The sequence below is a fragment of the Lissotriton helveticus genome, chromosome 5_1, assembly GCF_964261635.1.
Source record: "Lissotriton helveticus chromosome 5_1, aLisHel1.1, whole genome shotgun sequence".
NCBI classification, from domain to species: Eukaryota; Metazoa; Chordata; class Amphibia; order Caudata; family Salamandridae; genus Lissotriton; species Lissotriton helveticus.
This window is the reverse complement of record NC_136065.1, coordinates 2,079,452,481-2,079,466,004: the sequence shown is the minus strand read 5'-3', so window position 1 is coordinate 2,079,466,004 and position 13,524 is coordinate 2,079,452,481. Positions and strand designations below refer to the sequence as shown.

Genomic DNA, 13,524 nt, shown 5'->3' with positions numbered 1-13,524 from the left:
GTACGTAAATCCGCATCTTCCTGGGATTATTCTGATTACAAGATTGTCTGTAAATGTGATGTTGTTAGCATGTCTGTTTGCACTGAACGCAAAATTTCAGTGTGTTTTTGAGTCCAATTAACTCTTTTGAAATGAGGTTTGAATAATTTGTAGAGAGGTTTAACCCTTTCTGCGTAGTTTAGAATGTAAGTTCTTCCGAAATTCAGGATACTTAGAATTGACTGAGTTGGCTGCCAGGCTTTTGCCTTCACTTGATAACTCATATCCTAGAAAAAGGACGTTGAGTTGGGCAATTCTCAATTTCTTAAAATTGAATTTGTACCCTACAGAGGCGACTCCAAGTATAATTGTATTCACTCTGATCAAGTGCCTGTCCAAATCATTGTCTGTAAGATAGATGTTGTTGACATAAGATAATGCCTCATCATCATACGTTTGTAGTAATTCTGTTACTCTGGCTGAAAATAACCCGACTGTTCTTGAATCCTTGGGGAAGACGACAGAAGTGATGTGGTGTCCCCATAATTGAGAAAGCGGTCAAGTTGCTGCTTTCAGGTACATTGTTTTGACAGAAGAAACCGTTAGAAATATCTAATGTGGTTTTATATTTTTTGCGCACAATGTTATTCATCAGTGCTGTACTGTGTGCATTTTGTACTGCAAAGGTTTTGCAACAAGAGTTTAAATGTCTGTAGTCCAAAACTAGACGATATGTATTGTCTGGTTTGGAGACAGGAAACAAAGGACTGTTCATTGACGAGGTGCATGTTTCAATCACCCCTTGGTATTCAAGTTGATCTAAGATCTCCTTGACCTGTTTTTTAGCTTCTTGCTTTACTGGATACTGCCTCTGTGCAGTCGGTTGTGATTTTACTGGATTTTATGGTGAGGTGAATCCTCATCCCATCCTACATGATTTTTGTATAATGCTGGAGCCTGGGCTACTGCCCATTTTCTGGCATAGGTGTATTTTAAATGAATTGGAATATGATTAAAAAAGGCTGGCATAATGATGATCTCGCCATGTGGGCCCTCCCTGACAAATTTTGGTGGCCAGTCTTTTTCAACTAGAAGAACGTCATAACACTTAGAGAGCTTGTCCCAAAAGAGTGCTCTTATTTTCCTAGTTGTGTCCTCCTCCATCAGGAGTGTTACTTCATATAACTTATGGGGTACACTAACCTTGGTATCAGCTGTTTCAACTTAAATGTACTCATTCATGTCCACTGCCTCCAGATGATCCTTCAAGATCTTGTGAGCTTTGGTGACTTCTGCTGCGCTGTCCAGCATTGTCTGGGCCCACTCCCGTTCTTGAGTTGTGTCCTCAAGATCCTCGCATGTCTGATTTTTAGACCTGCTACCTTTTTTTGGTGAATTTGGTTTTCTTATTTTTTGGAACGTGTTGATCATCTTTCAATTTCATACGTTCTTCCGTGTGTTCTGACCGTCCTCTTCTTTCCGATTTCTGTGTGGAAGTCTGAAAGGTACAAGAGGAACGTGTATCAGTATTTTGATATCTATCAGGTTTCTCAAATTATCCCTATTCCTGAGGTTATACCTCTTTTCAGAGGGCTCCTTTTGAGGAGACCTTCCTCGGGACTGAGAATGCTTCTCATTAGAAGTTTGTTTAGTATTTTCCCACTTCTTTTTAGGAGTAGTGAGAGTGTTTTTAATAAAGACCTTTTAGGATTTTCTGTTAGTTGGAGTTTAACCGGTTTCCCACCCAAACTATCTCTACCTAGTTCTTCATAGGATTTTTCAATTATTCTGGCTAGTTCATATGGTTGCTCAGATATATCAAATTCTCTTATTTTTCGGCGGATGGCCACGGATGCTGCTTCACCTTTAATATTAGCTAATATTATACCTGAGACCTATTTGAAATCTTTCAGTAATTTCATACCCAGATTTAAAGCAAGCTCTGCCCCGTATTCATTGTGAATCTGTTTCAGGATATCTGATATCACCGCCATGGAGGGAACACCATGTGTTTTTGTGTAGATTGCAGCAAAGACTGTACCCTATTTGTAGCAGTCCTCCAGGTGCGGTGCGATCCCCATTGGTAAACAGATTGTTAAAATTGAGTGATTTTTTTAGCTATCCAGAATGGAATTTGGTCCCTTTTTGCAGGCAATTTACCAATGACTGATTGTATAGACTGTGGTGTAATTTTATTTGTCTTCCCCTGGTGAGTGGTTTGTTGTGGAATCCTTATAGGAGGTTAGACTGTTAGAGTCCGCATGACATATTGAACCAATTGTCTATGTATTTGTATTAGTTGTTTTAGTTGAACTAATATTTATTTATTTTATTTATTTATTTATAAAGTTTTATATAGTGCGAACGTGCCCCATGAGGGTATCAGAGCGCTTTACAGTATACATTATAAAACATAAAAAATTAGGTAGAATACAAGCATATGTGACTCTTAGCCAGCAGGACATTGCACTATATACCGTTATTGAGCATTAGGTGCATTTGATAATAACATACATATATTATTCTCCTTCGGTCCACCTTGGGTATGAGGCATATGGATAATACAGGAGACCCGTGGCCGACTGAGCTTTACACTAAATACAGTTATTGAGCATTTGAGTGGATGTGGTCCGCACCTGACATTTCTTCAATGGCAGGGTGTGGTGTATAGCTGGCTAGTACCGGCCATGTTGCTCCTGGTCTGCCTAGTGGACCGAGCCTGGTAATGGGATTTCGATGTTGTAGGGCGCCTTTAAACCAGAGCTTATGCTCTTGGTAAGTTAGTGGAATTTCAATGTCCTCGAAAGGAACGTATTCCGTTGGATTACCCTCTACTTTGTAGAAGTGAAACACATGCGATACTGCATTTGCTTCAGGGAAAACAATTCCTGAATATAATACCTCTGTCTGCCGATATTCTTGTGCCTCTATGACAAAAATTACCCTACCACCTCTCGATGATAGACCATTTGTTATAAGCTTTATAGCGATGGTTTTCCTTAAGTTTTCCGGGATGATTATAGCATCCACGTCGGTTTCTTGGAAACCTGTAATGTTTAAACCCGGTCGGGCTGCAGCACCACCGGTTACGTTATTCCTTGCCGGTCCACCGTTTTCGGTGTCGCTATCCGACATTTTGTTGACTGAAAGTTTGCATAGCAAGTTTTAAGGAAACAAAGATAAGGTGCACATTATTTTGGAACACTGTATCCTTCAACGTTGAACAAACCAAAAACTAATACATAGGATTTTCTTCTTACTCTGCTATGGCAGATATTTTATCCTTTAACGCACTCCAGACGTCTATTGGAGTATTTTACGGGACAATGGGGTCTCTGTGAAAAGCACGACCGAGTTACTCTAGTATCTAGCGTTAAATTAGTGCCTTGACCCATGTTGGGCGCCATGTAGTGTAGTTCCTATATTCCCAATAGGCTCTGCGCATTGGAATATTATATCCTATAGATTTGACGTAGGACTTAGGTCGACTAGGTCTCTATCGCATATATTAGACTTAATTGTGAGTGCCCGCTAGCTCCGATGTCACTAGAAACTTTCTTGAATAAACAAGAAGGGATTAGTTTCTGACAACCGCATAAACATGACAACTTTGTTTCCCCAAGAATAAAACTGATCTTCAGAGTCTTGGAAACAATAGATAAATATTTTACTCAGTCAATCGTGCATGCTTCAGAGAAATAGAGAGACGGGCTTTTTCAATAAAAAGGTTTATTGAACAGTCTTCTTTCTCAGACAGGTAAAATGAACTGCTACAATTGTAATACTGGTTGCAAAGTATAGTGCGTACAGTAAGAAGAGTATTATACAATAATCGAGTAAAAGCATTGTATGGTTCCTAGACCATAGATAAATACATACATAAATAACAAAGGCTAAAAAGTACTCAAATGTTGCATTTAAAATACGCCTACCCCAATATACCTAATCTAGGTCTAGTACGAGGGAAGAAATAAGTGAGGCGTAGCCTAGGTTTAGTTTCTTTTTGCCAAGAATCTAACCAAGAGTTCTCTTAGGGTCTAATCAGCTCCGTACCTTGGTTTTAGAATGAAGGTGTTCTGGTATCTCTGTCTCGGGACTCAAAAAGAGCTGGATTCTCAGCGAGAGAAAGGCAGCCTCTCTGTCAGTGCGTCAGCTGGAGGGTCGGCTTCCTTCGGCACTTGCTGTAGCGAGCTGCTTCGGGCAAGTAGATAGTCAAGCTGCTCCAAACCACTGTGTGTTTGCTAGGGCCAGTGTAGGCATATTTATACCTTGAAGGTGCCTTGTTTGATGTAAAGTCGTACATAATAACGTCACCAAAGAACCCCAAGGTAATTGTAGTTCTTTGAAAACGCCATGATTTCTAGGACAAATCAATGTTCAAGTAAGGGGATGTCCCTGTCTGTTGATGCCGAGTTTTCCAAGAAATCGTTGTGGCTTTTTGGAACTATTGGAAGTACTCATGCCTGTATTTGGACTGGTTTGGGTATGTCTAAATATGGGTATGATTTCTATGTCTATATAAGGGCAATGTGAATTATACCTATATAAGGGCATGAATCGGTAAATTTCGCTCGGATCCTAAAACGCCATGCAACAACACTTTCCCTTATAAAATAGTCAGACATATGGCTTTGCCAAACTTATTGTCAGAAAGCTGATATTACATTAAAAACAGCATGGGTTATTTATTTAGTTTTGGAAGTAACCAACAAGATGGCCACATCCACTACCGTTGATGAGGGACCAGGGCAGGACAGGCCTTTAATTCCACCGGGCATTTCCCCGATGGGCTTGAGCCGGTTTTGAAAGCCCAGTTTTGAAACCGCTCCTGGTGCCTCTTTCACTTTCCCCTGCTCTCTAAAGTTAATTGCAGCAGACATTGGGAGGCTTCAGAAGAGAGAGATAGCGAGGGAGCGAAAGGGAAGGTAGAGAGAAAGCGATGAGAAGAGAGAGAGAGAGAAGATGGATGGCTGGATGGAAAGAGAGCGATTGTGCGAGGAGACGTAGGGAGCTTACTGGTTTGAGCATTTCTGGTTCCCCTGTCCAGCTGTGTGATGGACGGTGTTTAAGGGATCCATTCACACTGTATTGCTGAGGCTATTCGAATGTGTATCTATAGAAATATCGTCAGACTTTAAAAATGATAAATGATAAGCTATGGCGTCCGTCTTCAACAGTTGAAGAGTTGGGAATATCTCTGACAGTATAAATGTAGTCACAACCCTCTCATTCATTTCTCTGTATCCCACTCGCATAGATCGGATTCCTGCTCTCCATCCCGCGGCTCCCCAGCATGGTGGATAAGAATGACTTTGAGATCGAAGGGCTGGATTTTATGGTGAGAGAATCCATAATCCTTTTCTCATATGATAGATTATTTGAATGAAAATTCCACTTTAAGATGGAGAGTTATGTAAACTAGTCATCAATGGCTAGGGAGCCTTCTAAGAGATTTGATTTAAGTTTCTTAATAAACTGAATGTGATAAAAGAGGTTCTTAGTGCTTGATGAAAATGCATTGTATAGTTGACTCTTAAATTATCCTGTTAATGTAATATGTTAAGAGGCAGAGTCATTGTCAAACACAGATTTGCTGAGGATAGCTTTAAACACAGGCAAGAGTTATATTTATGCATAGATGTGTTAAACTAGCAGAATGTCTAGAACGTAAGATGAAAACACCACATGAAGCTACTTAATCTGGACCTCATATAGGGTTGCTTGTTTTTCCCATCAGGAGGGGATCTGGAGCAGGACCAAGGCTGTTTATAGCTGGTGTTTATCTAAAGTGGCATAGTGTGTTTCTCTATTAGAATCTAGACTTAATTAACTGTGTGATCCAAGTTAATGTAACATTTTACAATGGTGTGGGTGGGATTTGAAAAGTGCCCAAACACTGCAGCGCATTCTTCAGGTGTTAGGATGCACTATAAAGTATCCAGAACTGGAAGTATTTCTGATTAAGTGGAATTATTTAGGTCTGGGTAGCTTTTCTGACTAGGATAGTAGCCTGTATGATATGGTTAATGTAAACAATAGCCTAATATAAGTGCCCTATTTGTAATTGGAGAGAAGCCTAACTAGGCAGAGATCAACCCTACAGACCAGCTCCTCTCTGCTTCCTTCTCAGTTCTTGTCTGAGGATCGACTGCACTACAGAAGTGACAGGACCAAGGAACTGGACGCTATGCTGGGAGACCTGCACTGTGAGATCAGAGGTGCGTGAATCCTGGGGGCTACACCTGGAGTCTGGTTCTTCTCACAGACTCAGGGCTGCGCACTAAGGGAGACTAATGTGTAGAGACAAAAAAGCTTCACCGTGCACTTTCCATATGTTCGGTAAAGCTTGTGTGGGAACAATGACATCGCTGATGAGGTGTTCAAACTAGCTGCGACTGAAGTTATAGACACAAATAAACAGGTAAGCGTAAGAATGCACTCTACGTATTAGGAAAAGGTTAAGTATAGGAACAGATGCATCATCGTTTTTGAGGGCTTAAACTGGCTGGCCGTAAGGTTAATCATTAAAGCCACAGAAGACAACATCACCATGGCATATTTAACTACAGGCAAACTTATACTTTATGACTGAGCACTTTTACATCCTAAACCATTCCAAGCCCCAACTTTCTTTTAGCCAGTTTGCATTTGATCACTAATGAACATTCAGATATCAGAAATATGGAGTCAGATCAGACTCTATACAAACACTATATAAAACAAAACAAAAAATGTGTATTTTCTACCTATGAGTGTCCTCTAAGCTAATGATTTCACAATAGACGCCCTGATGCTTAAAGAGAGCTTTGAAACTAAGCTGAGACAACTGAGAATGGGATACCACCCCCTCTGGCCCTAGTCCCTTAAATAATGTGTTTTTCCTATAGATTGCAGAGGTTTTGTTCTCTACTTTACATACTATATGACACAGAGTCGTGGCATCCCAGAGCAGCTAAAGACGCTCCATAGTACTCTTAGTTGACTTTTGTCCAAACAAGATCATATTCTCCATCTTTTACAAATGGCCCCAAAAAAAATAGACACGTAGGGGCCGATTCACTGAACTAACTTAAGGCAAAATCCTAAACTCACTACTTTTGGTATTCACAGAAGGCATTTAGTAGTAGTAAACTTAGGATTTTGTCTTAAGTTTCACTTAAGACAAACTTAAGACAGACTTCAGACAGACTTAAGACAAACTTAAGACAGACTTAAGACAAACTTAAGACAAAATCCTAACTTAAGTCTGTCTTAAGTCTGTCTTAAGTTTGTATTAAGTTTGTCTTAGGTCAAACTTAAGACAAAATCCTAACTTTACTACTCCTAAATGCCTTCTGTGAATACCAAAAGTAGTAAGTTTAGGATTTTGTCTTAAGTTAGTTCTGTGAATCGGGCCCGTCGATGCTCTAGAATTAGATATTAATTGATTCACATGTGTAGGATGCTGGCTTAGTATATAGTGCACACTTATTTAAGTGAAGCACCTTGCACAAATCCAGACAACCCTTATTGGTGACTTTAGTGGTCTTAGACAATCATAGAAAGCTCTCTAAGTGGTAGCTGTGGAGAGCAGCCTTCAGGCTTAGTCCAGAAGGAGTGTTACGCTGTTTGTTTTTACCAGTACTAATCATGCAGTGTAGGTTAAACGAAAAAGAACCACATAGTGTAGTTATACAAATAGTTATATTTATCATGCACACTCACTAACACAATGGTATATCTCCTACCTGGTAATATAAACACAATACACACACTATTTTAAAAGGAGAACAGGTAAGTAGAACAAATATACAGTGATCTCCAGGTGGAGACCAAACCATATACTGATAAAGTGGAATGTGAACTGAGACCAAAGTCGCGATTTGACCCAGAAGACTTAGATGAGCTGGGGACCCAAGGAACCACCAAAGGGAAGTACCCAGTAACCCCTCGGAGGCCGTGTGCAGAGTCAAAACACAGCAGCATATTCAATGTAGGTCAATGGGGAAGTGGCTGTGGTAGTTTTCAAGAGGAAGGGCACTTCCCAGAGGACCCTGAAGAAACCCAGTAAAATATGGAAGGTTGGAGAGTCACCCACCCGTGGATACCCGAGGATACTAGATTCATAGGTGCGAAGTGACAACGGAAACCGCCGCAGACCACAATGGAGGACTTCAGACAAGATGCAGTTGGTGAAGAAGGTGAAAGAGTCTGGTGGAATCTAAGTGTGCATTCCTGACAAGGAGTACCTGCAAGTAGAGGGGACAGAGTCTATGTCACTCGGGAGTGACCAGGAGGTACGGAAGACAACTGACCACCAATGACGGAAGATGCAGGAGTGATGACGTTGAGCTTGTTGCTGCAGCTGTGAGGACCAGGTGATGCTCTGGAAGACCAGGAACCGTTCATGAGCTGTCCCACTTCGGAAGTCGAGAAGCAGAGGGTCTGTGTCCGGTGGGAGCACCAACAAGCCTTGGCATCAGAAACGGATATAGTAAACGAAAAAGGTGCAACATTGGGATCAGCAAGGTCCAGGGGCCTTGCCAAATGCAGGAGAGTGAGAGCAGGCCCGAGTAAGTAGGGGAGAGCACTGAAGCCAAAGATGACCCTCAAGTAGACCCACAGGCCGAAGGCACAGGAGTTGCAAGAGGACCTCGAGTAGCTCACCAAAGATGCAGGCCCACAGTGCAGAGGATACAGTGAGGAGAAAGATCTTGACAGGAAGATATGCTGGAGGTTGGAGCTTCTTGTAGCCCGAAGATCTCTGGAGGACAGGGTCAACAAGCCTTGGAAGTGGCGAGTTGACACGGTGCACAAGGGTTCTGTCCAGTGGTCCTGACAAGTAATACTGGCCTCACCCTTGTTGAAAAGACTCGAGGGAGTTGCAGAACCACCATCTGTGCTGCTGATCCTTTTGGAGTCTATAGAACGTCAGGAGCAGCAGACCGGTCAGCATGGTTGCGGTGCCTACAGATGCAGGGGAGTGACTCCTTCACTCCAAGGGAGATTCCTTTGGTGTCTTTGATGCCCACAGGCCTGGAGAGGAACCTGGATGAAGCACAGGCACAGATGACGCAGAAGACTGGCAATACGAAAAGACCAGGAGCAGCAGGAGTCTTCCTTGGTGCAGTCTTGGTTCCTAGGCAAAATCCAAAAAAGTCCAAAGTTCCCAGATGTAGAAGTTGAAGTGGTTTGGGGGTTGAATCTTGTCCCATGATGAATCCTTTGTTTAGTGTTCACGCCAGAGTGGGAGCCAATGGCTCCCTAAACTGGCTCAAACTGGAATATGCAAGGAGGGCACCAAATGTGCCCTTCAAGGAAGTTTGGTGGCGCTGGCAAGCGCTACTACCCCAGCCGAGTACACTAAGTCCTGTCTGGGAGGTGGTTTCACCTCCCTGTGGCAGGAAAAATATTGTTCTGCCTTCCCCTGCTCAAGCTCAGCTCAGCAGCAGGAGGGCAGAAATGTGTCTGTGGTCGATAGCAGCACTAGCATGCCTTTAGACCCTGAAAGGCTGGTACCGGGAATACAAGGGGGTACCCTAGGGGACCACTCCAAAACAAGGGATCCTACATCCAACACTGCAATCGGTGTTGGAGTAGGATTTCAACATGTTTGATATCAAACATGACCGCTTTTGGTGCAGCCAATATATAGTTAGACATCTAGGTGCCGATTCACAGAAGCAATCTGAGACAAAATCCTAAACTTACTACTTTTGTTATTCACAGAAGGCATTTAGTAGTAGTAAAGTTGGGATTTTGTCTGAAGTTAGGATTGTGTCTTAAGTTAAGATTTTGTCTTAAAACCAAAACTTAAGAGAAACTAACTCAAAATCCTAACTTAAGACAAAATCCTAACTTTACTACTAGTAAATGCCTTCTTTGAATACCAAAAGTAGTAAGTTTAGGATTTTTTCTCAGATTAGTACTGTGAATTGCCCCCTAGTATTTGACTTGATGTCCACTATATGTATTAAATGGATGAGCCCACATACAAAGCCTGGAGATTCGACTTGATGTCCACTATATGTATTAAATGGATGACCGCACTTACAAAGCCTGGAGAATCGACCCCGTGCTTTGTAGTGGGTGTCCTGTTCATGCAGGACACCCTCACACTTATAGCCTAGCACCCTGCCTTCAAGATTGAAAGGTATGCCTTAGGATGACATATAGGTGTTAAGTTCAGTTACCGCTGATATAAGGAAACTCATATCTGCTGTAAGTGGTGAGAGCATCAACTTACACAGGCTGCAATGGCAGGCCTGTAGTCACAGATTGAGTGGTCTCTCGTGGGTGGCAAAATACATGCTACAGCCCATGGTACAGCAGGTGCAGAGGCACTGGGATCAAAAGCTAACTCAAAATCCTAACTTAAGACAAAATCCTAACTTTACTACTAGTAAATGCCTTCTTTGAATACCAAAAGTAGTAAGTTTAGGATTTTTTCTCAGATTAGTACTGTGAATTGGCCCCCTAGTATTTGACTTGATCTCCACTATATGTATTAAATGGATGAGCACATATACAAAGCCTGGAGAATCGACTTGATGTCCACTATATGTATTAAATGGATGACCGCACTTACAAAGCCCGGAGAATCGACCCCGTGCTTTGTAGTGGGTGTCCTGTTCATGCAGGACACCCTCACACTTATAGCCTAGCACCCTGCCTTCAAGATTGAAAGGTATGCCTTAGGATGACATATAGGTGTTAAGTTCAGTTACCGCTGATATAAGGAAACTCATATCTGCTGTAAGTGGTGAGAGCATCAACTTACACAGGCTGCAATGGCAGGCCTGTAGTCACAGTTTGAGTGGTCTCTCGTGGGTGGCAAAATACATGCTGCAGCCCATGGTGCAGCAGGTGCAGAGGCACTGGGATCAAAAGCTCTGTGCACCCAACTAAACACCGATTATTGCTATATTTTATAGCTAAACAGGCAGTCACAGACGCAGTTATCTTTCAGGCACTTGGGTCATGATTTGAATGGTGCAGCAGGAGCTGTGGCACCAGGCCCAAAAGTTGTCAGAACGTCTATAATCCACCGGGGCCAAATGTTATCATAACTCCACTAAACACCAAATATTGCTATATTTTTCTGTTAAACAGTCATAAGTGCAGTTATCCAGCAGGCACTAGGACCGTGATTTCAATAGTGCAACAAGTACAGTGGCACTGGGAGCAAAAGTTCTAGGCACACCACTCAACACAGATTATTTTTACATTTTATAACTAAACAGGCAGCCACGAATGCAGTTACCTCGCAAGCAACAGGGTAATTATTTGAAGGGTGAAGCAGGTGCAGTGGCACCGGGCACAAAAGTTGTCAGAATGCCTCTAGACTCCCAATATTGGTATATTTTACTTTTATACAGGCAGTCACAAATGCTGTTACCTTACAGGCAATAGGGTCACGATTTGAAGGATGTTGCAGGTGCAGTGGCATCGGGGCCAAAAGTTGTCAAAGCTCCTCTAAACACACTAATATTGCAATAATTAATAAACACGCTGTCACAAAGGCAGTTTTCTTGCAGGCACAAGGGGCATAGTTTGAATGGTGCAGCAGGTGCAGGGGCACCGAACTCAAAAGAACTCTTCTAAACACATAATGTTGCTATTATATTATATCACTTAATTCTAATATTTCCAACTTTCATTACATTTTTCAAATTATTCCTATTACTTACCTGCACTATACCACTAGTAACAGCACAATACATTGCCTTTTTGTACATAAACAAGTCATAACAGTTTAACAGACTTTGTGTAACTTATATTGTACAACTAAGCTGCAACTTACAACAAACAGCTTATTGTTAATCATATAGGTGAAACCTAATGCATTTACCAATGCTTCTTACTGTTAGTTTCCGTATAATTTTCATCAACGCCTTTCCAATCATTTGCATCTTTATTACCATTTTTTTACTGATATTATCAGAGAGTGAGCATCATTCCAGATTGCTAGAACTTCCTCCATCTTTTCACCCAGGGAGCTTTACAACAGCCACAATTTTTTCCAAATTTGGGCTTTGTAAGTTTATATTTAACCATGATTTTATTACTTAGTTCCTTAAAATTCTGATCCCGAGGTTCATATGATGGTTTCTCCACTGGACTTTTTTGCTTTTTTGTTTAAATATTTTCAAATATTTCTGTCTCTGCCAGAATAGTTATTGGCTAAGAATCTTCAGTAACGTTTGTCTTCTCAATGTTCCAGTTATGGTGTAAAGTTTTCAGCAATATTTGTCTTGTTTCACTCTACCTATTTCAATTCCAGTGATAAGTGATTGATGATGTTAATAAGTCTTCAAATCTTGCCTTTTTTTATAGGAGTGACATATAATGAATTTTATTAAGAGATAACTCCGGTTGTTTCCTCTAGTTTGCCACCTGGCCCCATCGTGTGAAATGAACACAGTTCTTTCAAAGATGATAGGTTATTATTTTAGTCTATGCGGGGAGCAGGGGGTCAGGGGGTGGGCGGTCCAGTACAGATCATATACTTCTACTTCTTTCTTTCTCTCTTTCTTAACTGACACAAATACCCAGCCAGCACGACTATCAGACCATCCCGACTGGACTGATAAGGACGCACCAGGAGAGGGTGGGGCGAACCAAAAGGCAGGGGGGGGGCAACCCCCCATAGACAACACCAAGTAAGGGCGATAAGAAGCACAAACTATGACAACACATAGCAACTCCCAGCTAATCTCAGACCTAAAAATAACCTTGCTCAACGTTAAAGGGCTCAACCACCCGATAAAGAGAAGGAAGATAATGGACTACCTAACCAAACAAAAGAGCGATGTGTGCGTCCTTCAGGAAACAAAACTTTCCGAAGAGGACGCGCAGCGCCTAAAGGCCAACTGGGTGGGGCTAACCCTATGCTCGCCAGCCATTAACAAAAAGAGAGGGGTAATAACGCTAATAAATAAGAAAGCCAGACTGACTCTACACGAGTCCCATACGGATGACAATGGGCGCCTGCTAATAACCAGTTTGAAGCGGGGGGAGGAAACTGTTCATATCGCGAACATATATGGCCCGAACACAGAGGACGAGTCCTTCTGGAGAGAGGTAGGGGACAAACTCGGCAGTCTCCCCCAAGATGAGCTCCTGGTAGTAGCAGGAGACCTCAATCAGGTATTAGATAAAACCATAGATTGGCGCCCACAAAGATCCAGCCACCAAACACAGTCCCAACACATATTTAGGAACCTATGCGCCAAACTCCACCTTAGGGACCCATGGAGACTCCAAAACCTAGACGCCAGAGACTACACCTTTAATTCCCACCCCCACAACTCATACAGCAGAATTGACTACATCCTGATCTCAGCCACTCACACCCACCTTATAGAGCACACAGAAATTGCACCAAGAACAGTGTCAGACCACTCCCTCATCAGCCTAACACTTAGCGTTCGTCACAATGAACAAACAAGATGTAGATGGAGATTCAATAGCGATGTCATTAGAGATCCAGCTAACGCTGCCGCCATAGAGGAAGCCATTAAAGACCATCTAGAAATCAATGACAAGCCAGACATAGACAAAGGA

The 13,524-nt window shown here is 42.1% G+C and overlaps 1 protein-coding gene across 7 annotated transcripts in view; it reads left to right on the top strand.

The window, feature by feature from the left end:
• MSH5 (mutS homolog 5) overlaps nt 1-13,524 on the top strand; it is a 1,532,005-nt gene that overhangs the window by 1,150,622 nt on the left and 367,859 nt on the right. For all 7 annotated transcript variants that reach the window (XM_078646032.1, XM_078646030.1, XM_078646035.1 and 4 more), the window contains 2 exons: nt 5,237-5,317; nt 6,110-6,197. In XM_078646032.1, the coding sequence (XP_078502158.1) occupies nt 5,237-5,317; nt 6,110-6,197 (169 nt within the window). The remainder of the gene's footprint in view (nt 1-5,236; nt 5,318-6,109; nt 6,198-13,524) is intronic.